Raw genomic sequence first — 27100 nt, forward strand, 5'->3', positions numbered from 1 at the left:
GAACAGGTCTCACATGTCTGTACATTATCTTTCTTTTTTTTTTTTTGAGACGGAATTTTGCTCTTATTGGCTCAGGCCATAGTGCAATGGCGCGATCTCTGCTCATCACAACCTCTGCCTCCCGGGTTCAAGTGATTCTCCTGCCTCAGCCTCCCGAGTAGCTGGGATTACAGGCATGCGCCACCATGCTTGGCTAATTTTGTATTTTTAGTAGAGATGGGGTTTCTCCATGTTGATCAGGCTGGTCTCGAACTCCTGACCTCAGGTGATCCGCCTGCCTCAGACTCCCAAAGTTCTGGGATTACAGAACTTTGTTACCATCAGGCAGTTGAGGCTAGCTCCCTTAAACACTTGAGTACTTGTCTGATTTTTATAGATATTTTTAAATGCGCCCAGCCTTCTGTACATTATCTTTTACCAGAATAGACATATATAACATCACTGCGCCCGGCCTTCTGTACATTATCTTTTACCAGAATAGACATAATAACATCTTCTGTTTGTTTAGCATTTTCTAATTTATTGTATACTTTTACATGTTATTTTAGTCCAGTCTAAATTCCTTTTGGTTTCACTCTTAATCTTCATTGGGACTGTTTTTCTCCCATTCCTCTTATTTTTCAGCACTTTTGTTCAGTGTATTACTTTTTTTTTTTTATTGAGACAGTCTCACTCTGTCGCCAGGCTGGAATGCAGTGGCATGATCTCGGCCCACTGCAGCCTCTGCCTCCCGGGTTCAAGTGATTCTCCTGCCTCAGCCTCCCAAGTAGCTGGGACTACAGACATGTATCACCACGCCGAGCCACTTTTTGTATTTTTAGTAGAAACAGGGTTTCACCATGTTGGCCAGGATGGTCTTGATCTCTTGACCTTATGATCCACCCGCCTCGGCCTCCCTAAGTGATGGGATTACAGGCATGAGCCACCGTGCCCGGCCTAGTGTATTACTTTTTAAAACCCAGTCCAAATATGCTAATTTCTCAGCTCTGTCATCCTACATCTTACTAGGTCTGATGTCTGCTGAGTTGATTGAGAAGAATAAAGCGTCATACTTGCTTTATAAACTCTGGCTCTAAGACCTTTGTTAGCTGACCTCTGATCCTTTGAAATTTTAAAATGAGTTAATAATAGTAATATTTGGAATAAAAAATTATAATGTAATTGGATGCCTATTCCAAAGTCATTTTAAGTGCTGTAACATGTATCACACCACATTTTTTCTCTAGAAAATGCATAGATCTCTCAAGTTTTTTATCTGTTAAGTTATTAAACTGAACATGGATAGATTTACATCTAACAGTCTATTTTTTCATCTTTTAAAAAGGGTGATTGTGACAAAACTTATGGATCAGAATTTGTCTACAGTGATCATGCCAAAGAACTTATTGTAGGGGAGATTTTTGTTAGGGTGTATAATGAAGTTCCTACTTTCCAGCTGGAGGTAAGCTCTCTGCTTTTAATTTTACCTGATACCTTTGATCATTTGTTACTGAACGTTACTAGTGTATTCACACTCTATAGAGGCACACTTCATTTTATTGCACTTTCTTTACTGTGCTGCTTTTTTTTTTAAACAAATCAAAAGTTTGTGGCAACCCTTGCCAAGCAAGCCTGTTGGCACCATTTTTCCATTTTTCCAATAGCATGTGTTCACTTCATGTCTCTGTGTCACATTTTGGTAATTCTCTCAATATTTCACACTTTTTCATTATCACATCTATTATGGTGATCTGTGATCAGTGATGTTGCTCTTGCTAATTGTTTACGTAAGATCATGAAGTTCATCAATAATGAACTTCATCAATCAGTGTATGTGTTCTGATTGTTCCACCAACCAGTCATTCCCCAGTCTCCCTCTCCTCTGGCCTCCCTGTTCCCTGAGTCAACAATATTGGAATTAGGCCAGTTAATAACCCTACAACGGCCTCTAGGTGTTCAAGTGAAAGGAAGAGTCACAGGTCTCTCACTTTAAATTAAAAGCTAGAAATGACTAAGCTTGATGAGGAAGGCTTGTCAGAAGGTTAAACAGGCCGAAAGCTGTGCCTCTTGTGCCACACAGCCAAGTTGTGAATGCAAAGGAAAAGTTCTTGAAGAAAATTAAAAGTACTCCTCCAGTGAATACATGAATGATAAGAAATTGAAACAGCCTTATTGCTGATATATGGAAAGTTTTAATGATTTGGATAGAAGATCAGACCAGCCACAACATTCCCATAAGACAAAGGCTGATTGAGAGCAAGGCCATAACTCTCTTCAATTCTGTGAAGGCTGAGATAGAGGGTAAGGAAGCTGCAGAAGAAAAGTTTGAAGCTAGGGGGGTTGGCTTCTGAGATTTAAGGAAAAAAGCTGTCTCCGTAACATAAAAGTGCAAGGTGAAGCAGCAAGTGCTGATGGAGAAGCTGCAGCAAATTACCCAGAAACTTAACTAAGATAATTGAAGGTCACTACACTAAACAAGTTTCTAATGCCTTCTATTGGGAGAGCATGCCATCTAGGATTTAGCTAGAGAGGAGCAATCAATGTCTGGCTTCAAAGCTTCGAAGGACAAGTTGACTGTCTTGGTAGAGGCTAATGCAGCTGCTGACTTTTAAGTTGAAGCCAGTGCTCATTTACCCTTCTGAAAATCCTAGGAACTTTAAGAATGATAAATCTGTTCTCACTTATAGGTAGAGGCTAAAGAGTGGGTACTTATGGACATAAAAGTGGCTGTAATAGACACTGGAGACTACTAGAGGGAAGAGGGGGTGGTCAAGGTTGAAAAACTATTGGGTACTGTACTCAGTACCTGGGTGACAGTCATACCCCAAACTTCAGTATTCCAGGTAACAAGCCTGTACATGTACCCCTGAATCTAAAACAAAAGTTGAAATTATTTTTAAAAAATTATGCTAAATCTGCTCTGCCTGTGCTCTATAAATGGAAAAATAAAGCCTGTATGATAACACATCTGTTTATGGTATGTTTTACCAAATATTTTAAGCCCACTGTGGAGACCTACTGCTCAGGAAAAAAAGCTTTCAAAATACTACTGCTCATTGACAATGCACCTGGTCACCCAAGAGCTCTGATGGAGATGTACAAGGAGATTAATGTTTTCATGCCTGCTAATACAACATCCATTTTGCAGGCCATGGATCAAGGAGTAATTTCAACTTTTACATCTTGTTATTTAAGACATACATTTCATACAGTTATAGCTGCCATAGATTGTGATTCCTCTAATGGATGTGGGCAAAGCAAATTGAAAACCTTCTGGAAAGGATTCACCTTTCTAGATGCATAAGAGCATTTGTGATTCATGGGAGGAGGTAAAAATATCAACATTAGCAGGAGCTTGGAAGAAATTGTTTCCGGCTCTCATGGATGACTTTGAAAAGTTCAAGATTCCAGTGGAGGAAGTCACTGCAGATGGGCTGGAACTAGCAAGAGAACTAGAATTAGAAGTAGATCCTGAATATGTGACTCAATTGCTGCAATCTCATTATAAAACTTGAAGAGAAAAAGGGGTTGCTTCTTCTGGATAAGCAAAGAAAGTGGTTCTTGAGATGAAATCTTGTGAAGATGCTGTGAACATTGTTAAAATGACAAAAGATTTAGTATATTACATAAACTGAGTTGATAAAGCAGCAGCAGGGTTTGGGAAGATTGACTTCAATTTTGAAAGAAGTTCTCCTGTGGATAAAATGTTATCAAACAGATGACATGCTACAAAGAAATCTTTCATGAAAGGAAGAGTCAGCTGATAGAGCAGACCTCTTTGTTTTACTTTGGGAAGCCACCCCAACCTTCAGCAACCACCACCCTGATTAGTCAGCAGCTATCAACATCAAGGTGACATTCCCACCAGCAAAAAGATTGACTTGCTGAAGGCTCAGATGATTGTTAGCATTTTTTTAGTTAAGGTACGCACGTAGTTTTTTTTAGACATGATACTATTGTACACTTAATAGACCACAGTATAATATAAAAATAACTTTTATATGCACTGAGAAGCCAAAAAATTTGCTTTATTTTGGTGATCCGGAACTGAACCCACACTATCTCTGAGGTGTGCCTCTACACTGAAATAATACCAAATGCTTGTGATGGGGTGACCACTGACAGCTAATGAGCCTCTTTATCTTGATTGTTGAAGAATCGAATTTTGTGGAGTTTATTCATAAGAAGTTGTTCCTTGCCCAGCTTTTTCTTATATTTTATGCCTACTGCTATCCCACTGGCCATGTTTATATGCCTTTAACTCACTAGGCCAGTTACATGCTCATTTCATCACAAGGGATATCACCAGACACGAGGCTTCCTCTGGCCAATATTAGGAGAAAATATAGGTTGAAAATAAAGATTTTTTTAGAGTCACATCAGATCATCTTTTGTGATGATTCCTAATCACTTCCAGAAGCAGCTGAGGAGCTTCTTCTGAGTGCTTGGGTATCATATAGGAAGTTTTTGCTCTCATTTTTTGTTTTTTCTATTTAAAGACAGGGGTCTCACTATCTTGCCTAGGCTGGTCTCAAACTCCTGGCCTCAAGTAGTCCTCCTGTCTCAGCCTCCCAAGTAACTGGGATTACAGGTTCAAGCCACTGCACCTGGCTTGTAGGAGGTGGCAAAGAGGATTTGGTGGTTGATTTGTTTGTAAAAAGGAAAGAAGTGAGGCTTTGTTTTAGAGTTTACTCTTAGAAGAAAAATGTACTAAGCCATAATGTGTATCACTTATCACAGAGTAATATATATGTAAATAGCTATTAAGCAAAATGAGTTAAGTGACTTGTGACGTCCCTTTGAAAATTGTCCTTTGAATTTATGTTCTAAATTTTACATGACTTTTAATTATAAAAATATAACCAAATTTTAGAAGTTCTATATCATACTATCTGTTACTTCAATTGATAAAGGGAGGAGGTATTCTAATCTCAGAATTGTTACACTAAGATACTAATGGGAGTATGTCAGATCTCTGGAAGTTGAGAAGTACTTTATAATGTTTCCTGCCGTCTACATCCCCGCTGTAATGCATAGGTGTATTCATATGTATGCATAATTTAATCATGCTTTATTCACTTTCATAGCTTAAAGTTCTTTCTTTTGCTATGGAGTTATTTCTTAGGGCACCCATGTTTTTTAAATACTTGTCTGCATTGACTAGGTTCCAAAAGCATTTGCTGCAAGTCTCTTGGATTATATAGGCTCCCAGGCCCAGTACTTGCACACATTCATGGCCATCACACATGCTGCAAAAGTGGAGTCAGAGCAACACGGAGATCGCTTACCAAGAGTAGAAATGGCTTTGGAGGCTCTGAGAAATGTCATAAAATATAATCCAGGTATGTGACTACACCTTTGATCAATAAGACCCATATAATACAGGAGCCCTAAAAATTCCAATAATCAATTTTATCAGAGAAACTCAGGGAGAATTATACTTGGTTATAATGTATTAATATAACATTACAGGGAATTGACCCTGTAATATTTTTACAATAAAAGTTAAGCTGGGGAGAGAGGTCAAGGCACTCTGTTTAGAAAATGAGAACATGTGTCTAAATGGGTTGAAAAGGCAGAATAGTTTGATAGTATAAAATTTCACATTGATGTCTTAAGTTAACATATCAAGTATAAGTGCTTGAATTAGATTTATTTAATAAGAAGTGATCTAATTTTTGCCTCCTTTCTGGTCCCTAACTAGTGCCATGTGCATGTGGGCACTGATATTTTTGAAAAATTGCCTGAAGTTTTTGGTGTGTAAAAATTGAAATAAAGATGTGAGAGTTCCTACTCTTAATCATCTTTAAGAGGACATTTCCAAAAACATTACTCTAGCCTGACTCCAGGGAGATGGATGAGTGAAAATGTAACAGCTTCTCTCAACTCTAATTTAGATAATAAATACAAGATATAAACCTAAAATAATGCAAATTCAATTTAAATTACTTGATCTTTTTAAATAACATTGAACATTACCTTTCAAGTACATTTTTACTCTTCTTAGTATGTATTAAAGTACTATTAAAATTCTGACTTTTGGGTTATTGCCAAAAAGTTATTTAAATAAAATAACAGTAATTAAATATTGGGAAAATTATGCATTTACAAGATGTACATTGGGATGTTATTAAAGACAGTGTTATAAAATCTGAAGAAAACTTGTCTTCTATTTGAAGTTGTCAAAGTGTAGAATATTACTAGTGGAATATTAGGTACAAAGAAATTGTAGCAGAGCAGACTTGATTTGGAACTTGTAAAAAGTTGAAGAAAGGCCTGCGCAGAAATCCTTCTGATAATATCTATCAAGTTTATTAGAATTAACGCTCTCTTGTAATTTAGAAGTATGGTTTGTGTGTCATTGATGTATTTGACAGTTATTCCCTATCAAGAAGTGGTTTGAAAATGAATTTAAAAGCAACATATTTATAGAATATTCTCAGACTCTTTAAGTTGAAGGAGTCTTACTGAGTTATCTTAAGAATCCTCAAAAGATAAAAAGTTACACTCTATGTTTTACTACCATATAGAAGAGGAAAAATATGCTGAACAAAACGGGAGTAAATATATGGGATTAGGATTTGAGGTGGGTAGGAATGGAAATACCATTTCATTTTATGTATTTTCACAAGGAGTGCTTTGTATATTCATACCAGTTTGTTTGTATTATAGTTAAGTGGCAGAGTTCTAACCTGGTCTTATTTAAAAGCCAAATCATGACAGAGTCTCCCAGAATATAATTAGGTTGAGGGGGGTAACCCTAAGGTCTAGAGGTAAAGAGTGAAATTGCTACCTTACACTTTAGGTTTTTGAGCTATATTTGGATTGTTTATTTGATAAAGGTCTTAGCCTGAGGGTTAGGGGTAGGCATGGGAATGAAAACAAAGTAAACCTATAAAGCTCTAACACCTTACATTTTGCCTTTTAAGACTTATTGCTCCTTAGAGGTCCTCCACTTACTTCATGTCACAGATATTTAGAACCGGTTATCAGAGACTTAAAATTGACAGTAAACAACAGTGTATATCGGTTTTCTGAAGTTAAATAATTTCAAACATCTCTTGGAAATAAACCATTTTATTCTTATTCTCTAGGTTCTGAGAGTGAATGCATTGGGCACTTTAAGTTGATATTTTCTCTTCTCCGAGTTCATGGAGCTGGTCAAGTGCAGCAGTTGGCTTTAGAGGTAAAAATGTTTTGTACTAAAGCGTGTTACCTTTCCTACCACTTACCACGTGTAATTTGAGTCTTGATCAGTCATTGTCTGAAGTTGAAGTGTGCTTTTTTGTTTCATCGTTTTGCCTATTAAGACACATCAATATTTTTTGAAATTTGAATTAACATGCTCAATTTGAAAAGTGAATATTGCACAATTGCACAATGTCGTTCAAAGTGGTTCTCTTTCTGTTATGTGTTAGGGCTTGGGATAGTGTTGTACGGCGTCAGGTATGGGTTAAGGAATGGGCTTTACTGGGGAAGCTTAGAAGCCACACATCAGCAGGAAGACGATAGAGGGTTTCTGATTGCTGAGTTCCCATGGAGAGACATACTGAGGCCATATCTGTTGGCTACATACTGTGGGTTTGCATTCCAGAGGAGTGATCCTTGTCCCTCCCCCGCAGTTGAAACTCCCTTCTTACAAATCTAGTACAAAAGCTACCTTTTCTGTGAGGGTTACAGACAGACACCTGGGTGTGCTGCTGTTATAGGAGTTGCCTAAAAAAGCCAACTGCCAGAACCCATGGGTCTTGAGAGTCCAAGAGAAGTTGGAGTCCCCTTGTTCAGGATATTGAAGCCACTGGACCCATAGGATACTGTTTAGATGTAGCCTTTTCTTCTGAGAGAAGCAAGAAGTCCCTAGTCACAAGTAGTTCTTTGCCCAGGCAACCCAGACTTCCTAGGATTATTTCTGAGATCTTGCTCTTTGTAACACACACAGTTTATTGCAAAGAACACCAAATGCAACCCTGCAGTAACAGGTATATAGATGGTTTATGAATAATTTGTGTAACATGTTCTTAGATAACATTTTGGCTTAAAACAGATTTTTAATAGAATAAAAAACTTTTAGTTGGTCAAAAAGCTTAACAGGCAAGTTATTTCAATTGAAAAACATGTTTTCCTACTTAATTCCTTCAAGCATGTTGTAACTTTTTAAATAAACGTCATTAAATCTAGGATATGTTGCACCGAGACGCTGACCAATGATGTTTAGATGTATACTCTAAAAGATTTGAGTGGTCATCCTTTCTGAAAGAAAAACATACCTATTTCTTTATAATAGAAAAATAACCCCAATCTGTTGTGCTGGGTACTGAAGACATTTACTTTTTTCCTCTGAAAGTAAAAGAAAGTCCCAGTAATGAGAATCATTATTTTCCTAATCACCAGCCCCTACCCAAACTCTGTAATTGGAAAACACTATAGTATATACCTTAGTTCTGGAGCATGTATGGGTATAGGATTGAAGGCTTCTTAGAAACCTCAAGGTATTATTTCCAAAGAGATGAATAAAGGCAATCTTTTAAAATTAAACTCATATCTAAAAACTAAATGTTTTATCCCCCAAACATTTGTCTCACTTGTACAGTCTATATGACTTAATTTGATTTAGGTTCAAAATTATTTCTGAAACTTTTACTATCCTGTTGATTAATTTTCAGGTTGTGAATATAGTGACATCTAACCAAGACTGTGTCAACAATATTGCTGAATCAATGGTTTTGTCCAGTTTATTGGCTCTTCTACATTCGTTGCCATCAAGTATGTATACAGATGGAATTTTGGAAACCACAGCAAGATTAGCCCATGGAAGGGAGTTGTTGCATAGTTGATACAAAACCTCAAACAAGTGTCATCTGTGTTTAGTTTTAAAGTGTTCTTTACACTAGATTTGTCTTCCTAATAATGTTTTACATAGGTTACTGTCTTGCATTTCCCATGTCAAAAGTTGAAAGTTGGGGGTGAGAGAGGTCCAAAACCAATGGAAAATAACCTGGGATTTTCAGTTTGTTGAGATCTACACGTGGGTAATTGAGAATTAACTAATATTTCATGGTTTACTAAACATAAGTAATCTTGGATGTTAGAAAACATGCTTAAGATACAGATGGCCTTGTATTCAGCTTAGTGTTCAAATCTGTGTACTTTGTCTTTTGCTGATTTGATATTAATAAGATAAAATACCAAGGAGGTTTAAAAAATATATCAACCTTATTTCCTGAACACAGCCTGCCCTAATCTGTACAGTTACCTAGTCTAATAGTTTATAGTTGTGCTAAAACCAACCCTGAGATTGCTTTTCAAAGGCAGGAATATTGAGTTTGTAGGCAATTACAATATAATTTCAAACTCACCAATAACCAGAATACATTGCTTAGTTGGCTTTGCCAATCCCTTTGAAGTCATGTTAATCTTGAATTCATGTCTGTCCACCTCCTTAAAAGAAGGAACCGTGTCGTTCATCTTATATGCCAGTGGCTTCCTTATGTTTGGTGTTTATGTTTGGTAAACTGAGTTGAATTTCCATGGAAATTTTTTTTTCAATACATGATATGCTTGAAACAGGTCTTTAAGATGGCAGCTTTGTAAAGTCATTTGCAGATTGTTTTTATCATACCTGCAACCTTAGTTGGTTTTTCTTTTTTCTTGGTTTTCAGTAGCTTTGTGAGACTTCAAACAATGTAAAACTAAACTGGTTGGTGAAAGTAAAGGATGTTATGGAACTCATAATTTTTAAAAGTATAACTTTATACTTATATAGTCCAGTCAATATTTTAATCTTACAGGGAAAATAGCTGGCATCCAGATATTTTAGCCTACTCTGTATCATTCAGATTTCAGACTAAATTATCTTACACTGTTTGCTAAGGTACATTGTTACTGTTCTTGTTGTTTTCATCTCAGCCTAATACTTTGCAGCCTCTACCTTATTTGCCAACACTTTATTCCTTTGGCAACCTGTCATTCCCATTTGACTCTAGAAGAGTTAAGTCCAGTAACCTATACTTGCATATAATATGGTAGTGACTGGGTGAGGGGCACACAGGCTTTGTCCAGAAGGATGCAATTATGTCTTAGAATGGAACCCGGTCTTAAAACTGCTACTTCCTACTTTTTCCCTCAAGACAGTAGCACCAGGTAAAAATCTTAGATGCCTGATTAGAGTGTCCTCTGGGTGCCAGGAAATTAGAAGATTTTTGGGTGTGCAGTGCACAATGAGGTAGGAAGACAGGGTTTTATAGTGGTTATGAATATGGACTTTGGAGTCAGACCTACATACAAAACTCAACTATACCACTTAATTAGCTGTGAGACCTTGGGCCGGTTAAACTGGGCATCGGCTTCCTCACTCATAACATGGCCATGAAAATACCTGTCTCACTGGTTATTATGAAGATTAAATATGACATCCTGTGTAGAACATCTATTTAAGTGCCTGGCACAGAGCTGGTGCCAAGTAAATATAAGCTAACCTGATGATGCATTCCTTGAAACGTCTTTTACTCTGCAGGTCGTCAGCTTGTTCTGGAAACTCTTTATGCTTTGACATCAAGTACAAAAATAATCAAAGAAGCAATGGCAAAGGGTAATGTATAGAGTGCTTTCTTAGCTAGTCGTGCAATATAATGAAGCTTATTTTGAGCTGCATTTTACAGTCTGATAAACTAGAATGCTTTGGAATGTTTACAGTTTTTAAAAACTACATTGAGTTGAAATATGGTTGAAAATGAATTCTGATTAGAAAAGTCAAATTCTTTATAAGCACTAATTCTCTTTTTCCTTCACAGGTGCTTTGATCTATTTACTGGATATGTTCTGCAATTCAACACATCCACAGGTTCGAGCCCAAACAGCAGAACTTTTTGCCAAAATGACAGCAGATAAACTAATAGGTCCAAAGGTAGGCAAAAAATAAGTTCTTGAAATTAATTATTAAAGCATTGTTACTTTGATACTGATTTCAAGAAGTTTACTGAAATCTGAGATGGTGAGGATAAGGAAATGATGTGATGTGTTGTGAAAGAAAATTGACATTCCAGGAATTGTTCCTATATATTACTGTTTGAGAAAACTAGAATCAGGGCAGGCTGTACTGGAATTGAAAAGTCTTTAGAGAATGTTTGGATTATGATGATAAACTGTTCATCTCCCTCGAAGAGAGAACTAAAAGTATATCAAGACTATGACAGAAGATAGGTTAGAGTTTCACACTACAAGGATTGGCCTGTGGAAATAACTAGTGAAGGAGAGGTGGTTTGTGTCTTTTACATTCCACACCTGAATTATTAAGAACATGCCACCCTCAGCAGTGAATTCATATAGGGACATGAGTGTAACAACACTTCTGGCTTCGAACTCTGCAGGGAGATCTTTTATTCCAAATCTAGAGATAACCGGATGATCTCTGGATCCATGGTCTGGTTTGGAGAGCAGGATACCTGTTAAAACAATAGTTCTGAATAGAATTTCATTCAGGTGCAAGTGGTATCAATGTCCCTTTATTTTGTTACTAAGTCAGTTTCACAAGTAGTACTCACTGAAGAATCCTCTGTGCCTGCCCACAAAGCAGCACCTTAGTCATAGGGAGAACATGAAATAAAGGCTCAGGAGTCCTACTTTCAGAGTTTGATTCAGTAGATCTAGGGTGAGGCCCAGGAGTCTCCATTCTTAACATGCTTCCAAAGTGATTCTTCTGAAGCCTGTTAGGACATATTTAGGGATCATTATTCAAGCAAGTCCACAAAGGCACTTTGGGTAAGGAGGAGGCTAAGGTCCCCTGCTTCTATCTAAAGCCAGGGTGGCTTCCTTTGTACACATTGTGCCTCCGTGTAAAGTTCAGTTTGAAAAAAAAGTCCAAGGCTAATTAAACACTTTTTACATTAATAAAACAAATTGGATTCAGTTGTTTTCTTGTTCAATCTCTCAGTCTAGGTATTGAGAATCTGTCATAGGACCTGAAACAGTTTTACTTTAGTAATAAGTTAATAGTCTTCAGCAGGGTTGATGAGACAAGCAAGATTACATTTGGAAGCCTACAGGAGGGTCTATAAAATAGTTAATATTGAATTTCCTTAAAGCTAGAGCTAGGTAGCACATAACTGTAATATCTAATATTAGTTATTTTTTCAATAGTGTTTTAGACGCTTAAGTATGTACTGGAATTGACTGAGCTCTTTGGTTATATTTCTGACCTTTGAAATATGTGAGGGACAGATTTTATCAAGCTGACTGTGTTTACGCTTAAACTTTCTGTATAGAAAAAACACAAGTATCAACACCTTAATTGCAAGAGATTCTAGAACAGGGGTCAGTAAATTTTTTTGTTTTTGAGACAAGATCTGGCTCTGTTGCCCGGCTGAAAGTGCAGTGGTGCAATCTCAGCTCACTGCAACCTCTGTCTCCCAGACTCAAGCCTTCCTCCCATCTCAGCCTCCCAAGTAGCTGGCACTACAGGCACACACCACCACACCTGGCTAATTTTTGTATTTTTTTGTAGAGGTGGAAAGGTTTGGCCATGTTGCCCAGGCTAGTCTCAAACTCCTGAGCTCAAGTGATCCACCCGCCTTGGCCTCCAAAAGTGCTGGAATTGCAGGGTGAGCCAGTGTGTCTGGCCAAATTTTTTTTTCCTTTTTGGTAACAGTTTTCTTGAGATATTAATATCATTGACATACCACACAGTTCACACATATCTAGTGTACAATTCAGTGGTTTTTAGTATATTCACAGATTGAGCAATCATAATCAATTTTAGGTTTGATTTTCATCAACCCAAAAAGAAACCCTATTTCTATTAGCAGTCACTCTCCATTCTCCCTTTCCCCTAGCACCTGACAACCACTAATCTACTTCCTTCTGGATAGACTTGCCGAATGCTGGGCATTTTATATAAATGGAATCATGCTATGTATGGTCTTTTGTGACTGGCTTCTGTTGTTTTCATCTATGTTGTAGCAAGTATTAGTAAATTTATTTTTATTGCCAAATAGTATTCTATGTTTTAGTATCCATTTATCTCAATGGACACATGGATTGTTTCTACTTTTTGGCTCTCCTAAATTACACTACTGTGAACATTTGTGTACAGATTTTTGTGTGGACATGTGTTTTTATTAGGAGTGGAATTTCTGGGTCATATGGTAACATTAAACCTTTTGAGGAATTGTCAGATTGTTTTCCAAAGTGGCTCTACCATTTTACATTCCCCTAGCAATGTATTTATCATCTTCTTCTCTAACACTTGTTATATCTTTTATTACAACCATCCTAGTAGATATGATGTTATATCATGGTGTTACATGATGTTATATGATGTTATATGATGTTATATCATGGTTTCGATCTGCATTTCCCTGGTGGCTAATGTTTTCATGTGCTTATTGGCCATTTGTACAACTTTTTAAGAGAAATGTTTATTTACATCCTTCACTAATTTTTAAATTAAGATTATTTATATTTTTATTATTGAGTTATAATTTTTATGTTTTAGATACTAGTCCCTTATTATAGATATGATTTTCAAGTATTTTTTCACATTTTCCTGATTGTTTCTCCACTTTCTTGGTGGTGCCCTTTGAAGCACAAAAATTTTTAATTTTGAGGAGATCCAGTTTATTTTTTGTTTGGCTTGTTCTTTTGATGTCATATCTAAGAAACCATTGCCTAATCCAAGGTTACAAAGATTTATGGCTATGTTTTCTCCTCAATTTTATAGTATTAGCTCTTAGGTTTATGTTTTTGATCCATTTGAGTTAATTTTTATCCATGGTGTGAGACAGGGGTGGGCCAGTAAACTTTTTCTATAAAGGGCTTCACGCTGCTGATGAAAACATACCCGACACTGGGCAATTTACAAAAGAAAGAGGTTTATTGGACTTACATCTCCACGTGGCTGGGGAGGCCTCACAATCATGGTGGAAGGTAAAAGGCACATCTCACATGGCAGCAGATGAGAGAGGAGAGACTGTGCAGGGAAACCTCCCTTTTTAAAACCATCAGATCCCTTGAGACTTACTATCACAAGAACCAGAATAGCATGAGAAAGACCTGCCCCTGTGATTCAGTTACCTCCCACCGCGTCCCTCCCACAACATGTGGAAATTCAAGGTGACATTTGGGTGGTGACACAGCCAAACCATATCAAAGGACCATATAGTCAATATTCTATCCTTTGTGGGGCATGTGATCTCTGTTACAAATATTGAGCTCTTCTTTTGTGACAGGAAAATAGCCATGGACAGTAAATGAACAAATGGATGTGGCTGTGTTCAAACAAAACTTTATATACAAAAATAGATGGCAGGCCAGATGTGACCCCTTGTTTGCCAGCCACTGTTCTAGAATAGCTGAGTAACCTGAACATATAACTGAAGATTTATGGTCACAGTATTTGCCTTATGTAAGTTTTTTGCTCAAATGTTTAATAGTATACACACCAGTGAGTAATAAACTTAATGTAGTTCTTAGCATTTGAAATGCTTTAAACATCCTGGTAAACTTTGCTTTAATACTGCTTTTTACAGATGATAGAGTTGGGTCATTCATTAAATTGAATTAAATTAGAATACTAAACAAGCATTCTCAGAAATCCGATAGGAAGAGACTTTTGATTTTGTACAACTGGTCAAATAATGTGCCTTTTTTAAAAGTATCAGATGACAGTAGGTTAGATTAAATAAATTTAGAAATGAAAGGACTCATGTTAAGACAGTTATCCTAAATACAGTTAAAATTTGCTTTCATATCAATTTGATAAGACTCAAATATATATAGCTCTTAAATAAGACATTTGAAATTCACCTGACTGGCCAATAGATGATTTCTGTAGCAGTCACTTACAAACACAGCTTATTACAAGCATATAGTTCACTTCTAAAAAGGTTATTACTTCAAATTTGGTTTGCTTGCCATAAAAATTTCAATTTTTGTTTCAAGCTGCAAAATATTTTAAAACAGGTTAGTTATTAGGAGTTCTTTTAAATACTAGTCTATAATGAAATCTGTTAAGACGTATCAGATATTTCTGCCCTAAAATTTATGTAGAATGATTACAACAGTGATTCTTATTAGACAGCTAAGTATGTTTCCGAAGATTATTTCGTTAAAAACCTTAAACACAACAGTCAGGTACAGTGACTCATGCCTGTAATCCCAGCTATTCAGGAGGCTGAGGCAGGAGGATTGCTTAAGGCCAGGAGTTCAAGACCAACCTGGGTGAGGTAGAGAGACCCCATCTCTTAAAAACAAACAAACAAAAAAGGTTAGAAGTTAGCCAGGCATGGTAGTGCACCTGTAATCTTAGCTACTCAGGAGGCTAAGGAGGGAGGATTACTTAAGCCCAGGAGTTCGAGGTTGCAGTGAGCTATGATCACGCCACTGGACACCAGCCTGGTGACAGAGTGAGACCCTGTCCAAAAAAAAAAAAAAAAGATAAAAAACAACAATAAGCAGTTGTATTAAAGGTGAAATAATTGGCCTGATGTAGCAAGATGGCAGCATAATGTTCTGAGCAAAACTCTTGCTTTATGAATCACAGATCACTGACTTAATGACTCTGGGTAACTTGTCTGTCTTTAGCTCCACAGTGAAAAAATTGAAATAAATGGCCTTTAAATCCCGCTCTGACTTTTAGGTGCTTCTTTGACATGTACTTCTCTGGTCTTTGTGAGAATGAACTACTAGGGGCAGATATACCACAGTGAGCAGGTCAAGCATTGTTCTTATACTCAGGGAGCTCCTGACCAAGAAGAAGGACATACTTAATCACTTTGTCTACCTTCTCTTAATTATATTTCAGCACAATACTCTCATCATATTTAGGGAATATAGGAAGAAATAAGCCTGTGAAACCTCTTGTTGAGTTTACCTTGATGGTATTGTTTAATATATAACAAATGCCCTTGCATGGGAACCCCAGGAGAAATTGCTTTTTTCCACCAGAAACAGTTGGGTGTCTCTGAAGCAACTGACATGATTTTATTTTGTGGGTGTCCTGTTATGTAACTGAAATTTAGTTCATTGGCTGCTAGGAAATTCAGAGCTAAATTTGAAGTATATCTCTGGCAGTTATGGAGCTTTTTATGTTTCTTTCATGTACTGACTTCATATTAGTCTTCATTTATTCAAGTATTTAAGCATCTTTTATGTGCCAGGGGCTGAGAATACAAGCAGTGAGTAAGAAAGATTGGGCCCAGAGGGTTTCCATAAGATAAGATTTGAGCCCAGAATTTGACACAGAGAAGAGATAAACGTGATGATCTGAAGGAAAAACACTTTCCCAACCCTCATTTTTCCCTTTGCCCCATGCCTCACATGAATTTTCATTTTGTCTGTATGTATGTGCTAGATGTATTTTTTAAAAGCTGCTTTTTAAATCCTTTCTGGAAAAAGACACAGTATAACATAAAACACGCAGCAAAATAAATGCATTAGAAAATACTTGTAAGACAGAGGTAGAATGAGAAAAATTAGTTTGTGCGGGCAGGGGCTGTAAGAGAGAGTTGAAAGGGACAGGCCTGGCTAAGGGCATTCTGCATATGTAAGGCAAGACCTACAAGGTGTGCTCTGGGAACTTTACCATACTAGTGATACTGAGGCAGGGGGTGAAAATGAAACTTTTTTTTGGTCACCATGGCAGAACAGAAAAAATGAAACTTGATAGGTAAGTAGGATCAGGTCGTACTGAGTCTTACGTACCTTTGCATAAACCGAGGATTATCTTTTTCACACCAGAACTTTTAGGTAATGGTTATGGCCCACATAAGTCATAACACAAATTATATTGTATTATATCTTATTATATTATATTATATCTTATTAGCAAAATACAAACAAAATATTGAAGTGTTTCCAATAGGTGTCTTTTTCATTCTCAAACCTCCTTCTGTAGGTTCGAATTACGTTAATGAAATTTCTACCAAGCGTTTTCATGGATGCTATGAGAGACAATCCTGAAGCTGCTGTACATATTTTTGAAGGAACTCATGAAAATCCTGAATTAATTTGGAATGATAATTCCAGAGATAAAGTGTCCACAACAGTTAGGGAAATGATGCTAGAGTAAGTAAAAACAAAGGTAATAATTTATAGCCTTTAAATAAAATCACTGGAAGGGCAAACATTTCTTACTGTGCCCATCACCTCTAAAACTTATGCTAAAGGTTAATGAAAATGTATTTTGTGACTGAAGTTTGGTATCCATCCCTTTTTTTCCCCCAAGGCACTTTAAAAATCAGCAGGACAACCCTGAGGCAAACTGGAAGGTAAAATATACTTTTATTTTACATCTTATTTTCTGTTGATTTAGTTGTTTTCACTTTCTACTGAGTCAGTTTAATGCTGACCTATAACTACTTTGTCATCAAGACTCTTGGGTATTCCCCTGGAAAATAAGGCTTCACACATAAAAATTGGAATACTTACTTTCGAAGTTAGTAAGAGCACCCTTTCTGAACTTTATTAAGAAAAAATACTCATAATTTGATTATATTCATGGCTATTTGTGGACTGGTTAACATTATAAACAATTCTTTAATATGGTGTGCATTTCTAGCTTCAAGATTATTAAGTGACTTGACTGTGGTTCTTTCTCTATTTAAAGTTGCCTGAAGATTTTGCTGTGGTGTTTGGAGAAGCAGAGGGTGAACTTGCTGTTGGAGGAGTCTTCTTGAGGATCTTTATTGCACAGCCAGCCTGGGTTCTAAGAAAGCCTAGAGAATTTCTTATTGCACTGTTAGAAAAATTAACTGAGCTCCTAGAGAAGAACAATCCTCATGTAAGCTTCAGTCAAAAGCAAAACATTTCAAAGACTTGGCTAACTAGACTGATGGTGTTTCTCTTACAACCTTATTCACAAAGACCATGAATTAGGAATTGGCCGGCTCTTTCAATATAGCAGCCACATTTAAATTCAGATATGCCCCTCGATCATTTTTTTGCCATGTTCAAAAGTGAAGCTCTTTAGTATGTTTATGAACCAAAGTTAGAGATATCTATATTGAGAGGATGCCATTTCTAACAATTACAGAAGCCCTAAAAGAAGGTTTTTACTGTCCATCTCTAATGAATATGTAATTTTAAGGAGAAACCTGTGTGTTCGGTGTTCCTCTGAGAGTGTGTTCTGCTTGGGCATATGCTGCACTGTACTTTGTGTGTATGGAAGGGATAACCCTAGTCAAAGAAATTGACAGAAGAGTAGTAACTATGTGGTGGAATCCTGTATCTGTGGCAAAGGCTGCCAGGGAAGCAGGAGTGAGTGAAAAGGGAACTTTGGTCTTGGGTTTGGCAAGCCAAATACCGCGATAGTATATAAGATTTTGTTTTTCAAAGTCTTTTTTGTTTTCAGAAGTTTTAAGATTTTGTTGAGATTGAAGACAATTGACCTACATGATTGTTGTTTAAACAGGCTGGCTACAGAATAAGGTGATTAAGAGCCTGAGTGGTGTTATTTGATGGTCCCAGCCATACCACTGACCAGGTCTGTGACCTTGGGCAGTACCTCATGACTCTGCCTCAGTTGCTGCATTTATAGAATAATCATAGCACCTGCCTCTGAGGCAGAGGTTCTAATGGGTTAATACATATATAGAATGCTTAACATAAGTCTGGCACATTTCAAGTGCTTAGAAATTATTAGTTACTATCATTAGCTTAGTAAAACATATTTTTAAAACATGATTAGCTTGCCAAGTATTTGCCAGTGCTACTTTCCATAGTCATATTCCTCTAATAGGATTTCTACTACATACATAGTTTGCTTGGAAAATGCAGTCCTCAAAAGCTAAAACTTAGGGAAAGCACATAGCAATTTCCTCCTGTATCACCTTTCTTGTTGGACACATTCCAATTTTAATGTTAATTTAAGATGCATTTTATTATGTTTCTGGATGTGTGCATCTGGTGGTATAAGCTGAAGGTCTTTCCAATCTGTTATCCACAATAGAAAGTGCTTTATGGGAGCCAGACATGTTAAATAGTAGGATTTTTAATGAAACTGGGAAAAACATTTCACTAGTTCTGCATTCTCCTGAATTATCTAACATACCTGCAACATGGTCTAAAAATTTCTAGTAATATCATTTGGGACATGATCTCTTAAACCTGCAATAGAGGCCGGGCGCGGTGGCTCATTCCTGTAATCCCAGCACTTTGGGAGGCCAAGGTGGGCGGATCACCTGAGGTCAGGAGTTCGAGACCAGCCTCAACATGGAGAAACCCCGTCTCTACTAAAAAAAAAATACAAAATTAGCCAGGCGTGGTGGTGCATGCCTGTAATGCCAGCTACTCGGGAGGCTGAGGCAGGAGAATTGCTTGAACCTGGGAGGCGGAGGTTGCGGTGAGCCGAGATCGCGCCATTGCACTCCAGCCTGGGCAACAAGAGCGAAACTCCGTCTCAAAAAAAACCTGCAATAGAAATTGGGCATACCTAACTGAGTGAAATCCTGCTTAGATTAAAATAGCACATTCTTAAAGTCCTTTAGATTCATTCCTTTTATGAAAGAAAATGGGAAGTTCGTTGTTCTCTTAGGATTCGTGAATCTGTTTTCAAGTATCAGCACTTAGAACTTTTGAATCCCTAGTTTTGAACAGCAAATACATTACCTTGGATATTTAGGACTGTATGAGTATTTTATAGTTGATTTATTTTTGTTTTACACCTGCAGGGAGAAACTCTGGAAACATTGACAATGGCAACAGTGTGTCTCTTCAGCGCACAACCTCAGCTGGCAGATCAGGTCCCGCCATTGGGCCATCTTCCCAAAGTTATCCAGGCAATGAATCATAGGAACAATGCCATTCCTAAGAGTGCCATTCGGGTTATCCATGCCTTGTCTGAAAATGAGGTATTGATGAATACACTTAGTAGCTTATAAACTCCAGAATTTATCTATGCTCCCTTCTTGATGGATATAAGTTGTAGTATTATATAAATCCCCTTTCTGCCATGTGTCTTTTTGCGTACGAACCACATGGTATTTTATTAGTTCTGGGTTTATCAAAACTGGTATTTATCAAATCAGTTTTGATAAATACCAGTTTAGATGATATAATTAATAGATTAAATTTGGTTCAGTTCATTGTTAAACTGAAAGTAAGGGATTCTTTTTTACTTATTTTGTTATGGTATTTACTATGTTATATAAATATTGCCAGTCTACAAGTAACCTTCTCTTTTGGGCACTTAGCTGTGTGTTCGAGCCATGGCATCTTTAGAGACCATTGGCCCACTGATGAATGGAATGAAAAAGCGAGCAGATACTGTTGGTCTAGCCTGTGAAGCAATTAATCGAATGTTTCAGAAGGAGCAGAGTGAATTAGTAGCACAAGTAAGTGACTTTCTAGATTTAGCACTATTTTAGGAAAGCAAACATACCAAATAGATTTTTACCTATTTGGTACTGATTTGGTTTCCTTGACTTAAGGTTGGTGAGCGTTAACTTGTGAGTTTGTGTATATACAATTTAATATTTTATATATACATACACATACAGTAGTGTGTATAATACATGTGTATATGTGTATGTATATATACATGGATGTTTGTGTATATATACACACACAGAAAAATGGGGCCAGCTGCCAACAGTCTTACCAACTTGAGAGTACTTTTATGGTGTATAAAATTTAAATTTTGGCTATCCATTGTGCAATTAGCTTAGTAGCTTGCTTAGCTTGATTTGTAAAATGTGCTTCATCCTCTTTGGAAAAATTCATTCTGTTTATTTATTCCTTTGTTTCTTAAGTCATGTTTAAGAAACATGCCAAGATGCTGCCTTTTTCAAAGAGACTATCCACCTAATGAAAACTGGACTTGGTGGATATCCATGTAGACAGATGTTGAAGGAACAAAAAAGATGCAATAAATTTAAAAACTTACAAAAGCAATCTTTCTAAAATGTAACTCAACAAATACCACATGATCTGACTTGTAAGTGGAGTCTAAAACAGTCAAACTCATGGAAGCAGAGAGTAGAATGGTGATTACTAGAGGCTGGGGTTGGGGAGAATGGGAAAATGCTGGTCAAAAAGTACAACGTTTCTGTTAGGAAGAATAAGGCTTTTAAGATCTATTGTGCATTATGTTGACTATAGTTAATAATACATTGTATATTTCAAAATTGGTAAGAGTAAATTTTAAATGTTTCCACAAAAAAATAAGTATTTGTAATGGTAGATATGCTGATTAGCTTGATTTATTCTGCATTGTATGCATGTGTCATAATATCACTTTATTTCCCATAAATACATACAATAAAAAATAATAAAGTATTTAAATAGAATTCTGAAATATAACTGAGCCATTCTTCATCTTAAAAACCATTCAGTAGTTTCTCATTACCTTCCAGATGACTAAGTGACATCTGGTATCCTTAGCCAGAATACAAGGCCCTGCATCTTTATTATCTGGGCTTCCCCTTCTCCCAGCCCCTCAGCCTTACCCACTAGACCCTCACTGAGGCAAGTAGAGCTGTTGGGTACATCTCAAGGAGATATTAGATGCTCTGAGGTTCAGACTTATGATTGGCTTGAGGAGTTTGATGTGTAGGAAAGAACATGAGCTGGTACTACCACTTGTTGGCTCTCTGACCTCAGACATGATATTTAACCTTAAAATGCTCAGATTTCTCATCTGTAAAATAAGGTTATGACTATCTCACAAGGTTGTTGTGAGAACAGTACCTGAAAAAAGAGGTGCATTCACTAAATGTCCTTTATTTCTTCCTATTCCCTCTTAGTTTCAAAATGGATAGTGAAAATTGTGACATTAGATTATTATTCAGCTTTTATTAGGCTGATATGAAATGTACAATGACCACAAAGATTGATGTTTGAAGAAAATATGAAAAAAATACTAATGTATTTCAGAGATTGTTGCCTATTAATACAGTGTTAGTAGAGCAGGCAGCCCAGTATAGGGGCTGAAAGCTCAGGTTCTATGTTTTCTGGCTCCAGATACATATTTTAGTACTGCCCAGCTCTGTGATTATGAACATATTGTTTTACCCTCTGTGCATTAATTGAATAAAATAATTGATGTATAGCATTTAGAATGGTTAATGGACAGAATAAAATCTCATTAAATAAAAATGTCATTAGATACTTAAGCCTGTGTATGGCATTAAAATACGGTGCAACAGGCTGCCTTCCAGGTAGGTCCTGGGGGTAAAATTATTTCTTCAGTGGATGATTTGCATTTTTTCTGTGTTTTTATATATGCTTAATATTTCTTCTAGGCCCTGAAAGCAGATTTGGTTCCATACCTCTTAAAATTACTCGAAGGCATTGGCCTTGAAAACCTGGACAGCCCAGCAGCCACTAAGGCTCAGATTGTTAAAGCTCTCAAGGCAATGACTCGAAGTTTGCAGTATGGAGAACAGGTGAGTCTGCATAGAGGCAACTTTTGATATTCTAAAAGCCAGGGTCTTGGCCATGGATGGTCCACATACTGTGTTCCACTTACAGATATGGTTCTGTTGGCTGTAACTGGAGAAGATCCAGAGAAGTCCAAGGATGGACTTGCATACCTGCTTCATAACTGATGAAAAAGCATAAACCATATACTCAGTATTCAGGAGAATTCTTCTGGATAGTGATGGCATGTTGTACATTTCAGGAAGAAAAATGCTGGAAATCTTTAGCCTGGAATATGCAGCATTTAGTGCTGCTTAAGATTAACTTTCAGCTCTAGGAGTTATTCATGGGTAGTGATAACCAAATTCATTAACCATCCCATAATGCTATTTTAAAAGATGTAGAACATCATTTTTGTTTTCATTTCCTTTCTTGCTGGTGCTTAAAAAGTGTTGGTTTTTTTTTTTTTTCTTCTTTGGTCATGACTTTGTTTTTCCTATGTGTGTTAATGTATTTCAGCTGCACGTATTTGCTGACTTCAGGCCTTTTCAGTAATTTAATTTTCCTCATTGGTTTTATTTTTATTATTTCCTCTAAGGAGTTCCTCATTCAGTGTTACTATATAGCCCCATCTACTAATGCGCATTTTGTTTATTGACGTGAAATTTACATAGCATAAAATTAACCATTTTATGGTGAATAGTTAAGTGGCATTTAGGACATTAACAGTGTTGTACAAACACCACCATATCTAGTTCCAAAACATTTTCATCACCTCTATACCCACTCAGCAACTACTCTCCCTTTCTTCCTTCCCCCAACCTTTGGCACCCACCAATCTGTTTTCTGTCTCTGGATTTACCTCTTCTGCGTATTTCATATAAATATACATATGTGACCCTTTGTGTATATCTTGTCACTTAGCATGTTTTTAAGCATCATCATCCATGTTACCAATGCTTCATTTTTATGTCTAAATATGTCATTGTATATAAATGCTCCAATTTGTTTATCCATTCATCTATTGATGGACATTTGGGTTATTTCCCCTACTAATGTTCCATAGGTTTTAATTGACTTCAGCTACAGCTTTCTGGTAGTGAATTTACTGGATTTGTATGTTTCAAGTAAAGAAACACTTTTCATGCCATTGTCATTCTATCGATATGATCATTTAAATGATTTAAAATGATATTAGGCCGGGCGCAGTAGCTCACGCCTGTAATCCCAGCACTTTGGGAGGCCGAGGCGGGCGGATCACGAGGTCAGGAGATCAAGACCATCTTGGCTAACACGGTGAAACCCCGTCTCTACTAAAAATACAAAAAATTAGCCAGGCGCGGTGGCAGGCGCCTGTAGTCCCAGCTAGTTGGGAGGCTGAGGCAGGAGAATGGCAGGAACCCAGGAGGCAGAGCTTGCAGTGAGCCGAGATAGCACCACTGCAGTCCAGCCTGGGTGAAAGAGCGGGACTCTGTCTCCAAAAAAAAAAGATATTAAAGAAGAGAGGCAGCACGTATTGCTGCAGTCATTAACTGATGTGTTTTTAGAAGTATTTTCTTGGTTTTTGCCTATGAGTGTTCTAAACGCCAAGCAAAGGCTCTCCTGCATACCACTTGCAGCAGCTGTCTTGTCTTTGACTTGCCTCAGGATTCCTGGTAATGAAATTAGCAACGTAATCCTGACACCCACTTTCTACACCCAAGGGAGTGGAGGAAAGAGGTATAGTAGTTTCTAAATAGGAGCTCCCCTACTAGCTTTACAACTAATCACTTCCACTACTGCTTCTTTCCAGGGTTGGAGCAGGTGCCCCCCTCCCTTGGACTCTCATGGTCCCCTTGTATATAACCCTACTTTAATTCTTAGCACAAAATTATTTGATGCTGTCTCCCCTACTAGATTGTAAGCACTTCAGAGACAGTCTGTCTTTCTCATCTTTGTGGTCACTGTGCCTACCACATAAGAGGTGCTCAGTAAATACTAGATATGAACATTGATGTGCAAAAGATATTCACTAAGTTGGTATTTCCTGAATGTTTTGTCACATAGAAATGTCTTTCATCTTAGTTTAGTGCATATTCCCACACATGTATTATTTATACTCATATATGTGTATGTATTTCAAGTATATACAGGTACCCATTTTACTTCTGATACTCTGATACTTTCTATATTGACCAATTTTGTTTTTTCAACAACACTCCTGATTGTTTCATAAACCATAAACAGCTCATAATTTGAAACACTGCTTTAAGTTTTAGCTCAATTTGGCAGTATCTTCTTCCCAAATTCCTTCCTCGGGAATAGCTCATCAGCCCATACACTGTCAGCCATCTGTTACTGTTACAAGAAAATACTCTGCATAGGTATCTTCCTCCTTGAATTACATATAAGTCAGTAATCGTAGGTTCAAATAATAGAGTCCAGCTTTAGAGGGACGACTGACTTGAGGACTTCTTTGGGTCTGCCTTAATGAGATGTGTCTGGCATAGTGCCTGCTATGGAGTGTTTGATGAATGCTAGTTCTTGCTCTATATTTGGGTCTTTCCTCACTGGCCTTCTTCCTTGTTGCTTTGGAAGTTGGTTTTTCTTTTTGTCTTCCAACATCCAGTCCTTGATTTTATGTTCAAAGGGCTTGTTTTACTTTCCTAGGTGAATGAAATCCTGTGCCGTTCTTCAGTCTGGAGTGCCTTCAAAGATCAGAAACATGATTTGTTCATTTCTGAGTCACAAACAGCAGGATACCTCACAGGTAAGCCATACCTAATTGGTTATCGTAAGACACCTGGCAGAAGCCACTTGGACCTTCCTTTTGCCCTAAATGGACTTAAAATTGTGTTCAGAGTGTTTCTTAGGCTACCAGCTGACCTTTCTTGGAGGTGCTATGAGCATGTAGTAGACCTCTGGTTTTAGCTTTATATAGCATGCAAACTGTTGTTGTGTTGAATGGGTACTGACTAAAGCATGTACTTTGTTCAGTTTTGATCCAGTTAATTGGGTCATAGAATATATTTGGAGCATGTCTGTATTAAAGTATTTATCTTGTAAAGAGAATGAATAAATATCTGCTGAGGAATATCAGTATCAGAAACATGATATCATCATTCCATATCTGTCAGAATAACAGATTAAAACTCCAAATATATATAATTGTATGTAAAAGATATTCTTGGCTGGGCTTAGTGGCTCACGCCTATAATCCCAGCACTTTGGGAAGCCAAGGCGGGCGAATCACGAGGTCAGGAGATAAAGACCATCCTGTGTAACACAGTGAAACCCCGTCTCTACTGAAAATACAAAAAATTAGCCAGGCATAGTGGCGGGCGCCTGTAGTCCCAGCTAGTTGGGAGGCTGAGGCAGGAGAATGGTGTGAACCCGGGAGGCAGAGCATGCAGTGAGCCAAGATCGTGCCACTGCACTCCAGCCTGGGTGACAGAGCAAGACTCCACCTCAAAAAAAAAAAAAAAGATATTCTCCTAAGTTTCCAGTGATTCGTTTATGGTTTTGCTAAATATTTAGGGTGTGTTGTTTTATGGGGGTGGAATACATAGGTATCATGAATGAAAGGATGTTTTACTGCTTTGGTTTCAAAAGATATTGTTTAAAACTCAAAACATTTGTTTGACACACTAATTGCATAATTTTAGAATAGTCATTTTCATATAGGCTTCAACATAAGAAAGTCAGACTATTGCTGAATGCTAAAGAGGCAATATCTAGTCTGGTATAAAAGTTCTTAATTTGAAATTAACCTTAGGAATATGAGGCGGTTCTTGCTGTCTGCCTGAAATTGTAGTATATAAAAAGATGTCAGCCCTGCATTCTCTCCTAACCAAAAATGATAGAGCTAAACTAAGAGAAAAAATTATCACCCAGGGTTTCTAAGCCGTTGTAATTGTTTTAATCTTGATTGCTAGTATAGAAGTCTATAAAATCATGAAGACTCAATCTTGAATATTCAAAATTAGAGGCTTTGGAGGAAATTTTACCTGGTTTTAATTTTAAACTTGGTGTGACACTTTTTTTTCTTCACCATAACCACTTTAATATTGACACTCCTAAAGTTGGAGCAGAGTCCTAAAATTTATAAACATGCAGTGCTTTGGCTGCAGGTCATGTCCTGTTCAGAACAGTGTCATAGGTTTTTATTTTAACTTTTCCATCCCCTGTCCCTCATATCTATGGAGAAAAATACCTAGACTGTGTTCTCAGTCTACCCCGTATCTCTCTTCAGATTTGGTGTTAAAATTATAGCTTCTAAGTAGGAGTTTGTTCTTATAGGCACTATAAAAACTTTACCTCTTTAGCCTATGTCCAAAAGTTTACATACCACATTTTCATGGCATTACATTCATTACTTTGTGCATAAGGATGGTATGATTGAAAAAAAAACTGACTTATTTTTATTTTATTATTTATTTTTTTGAGACCGTCTTGCTCTCTCACCCAGGCTGGAGTGCAGTGGTGTGACCTCAGCTCACTGCAACCTCTGCTCCCCGGATTCAAGTGATTCTCCTGCCTCAGCTTCCCAAGTAGCTGGGATTACAGGCTTGCACCACCACACCCAGCTAATTTTTGTAATTATTATTATTATTATTTTTTTTTTTTTAGTAGAGATGGAATTTTGCCATGTTAGCTATGCTGGTCTCGAACTCCTGAACTCAGGTGATCCACCCACCCTGGCCTCCCAAAGTGCTGGGATTACAGGCGTGAGCCACCACACCTGGCCTCTTTTTTTTTTTTTTTTTTTTTTTTTTTTTTTTTTTTTTTTTTT

The 27100-nt window shown here is 37.2% G+C and overlaps 1 protein-coding gene across 1 annotated transcript in view; it reads left to right on the plus strand.

The window, feature by feature from the left end:
• Positions 1–27100, plus strand: part of DNAJC13 (DnaJ heat shock protein family (Hsp40) member C13) — a 118434-nt gene that overhangs the window by 85370 nt on the left and 5964 nt on the right. Inside the window, exons 43-55 of the mRNA XM_054482345.1 lie at positions 1325–1441; positions 5144–5321; positions 7074–7165; positions 8643–8742; positions 10493–10567; positions 10770–10882; positions 16868–17037; positions 17198–17240; positions 17579–17752; positions 19641–19820; positions 20163–20303; positions 22212–22355; positions 24979–25078. Coding sequence (XP_054338320.1) covers positions 1325–1441; positions 5144–5321; positions 7074–7165; positions 8643–8742; positions 10493–10567; positions 10770–10882; positions 16868–17037; positions 17198–17240; positions 17579–17752; positions 19641–19820; positions 20163–20303; positions 22212–22355; positions 24979–25078 — 1627 coding nt within the window. The remainder of the gene's footprint in view (positions 1–1324; positions 1442–5143; positions 5322–7073; positions 7166–8642; positions 8743–10492; positions 10568–10769; positions 10883–16867; positions 17038–17197; positions 17241–17578; positions 17753–19640; positions 19821–20162; positions 20304–22211; positions 22356–24978; positions 25079–27100) is intronic.

This window comes from Pongo pygmaeus, chromosome 2 (genome assembly GCF_028885625.2).
Source record: "Pongo pygmaeus isolate AG05252 chromosome 2, NHGRI_mPonPyg2-v2.0_pri, whole genome shotgun sequence".
In the NCBI taxonomy this organism is placed as follows: Eukaryota; Metazoa; Chordata; class Mammalia; order Primates; family Hominidae; genus Pongo; species Pongo pygmaeus.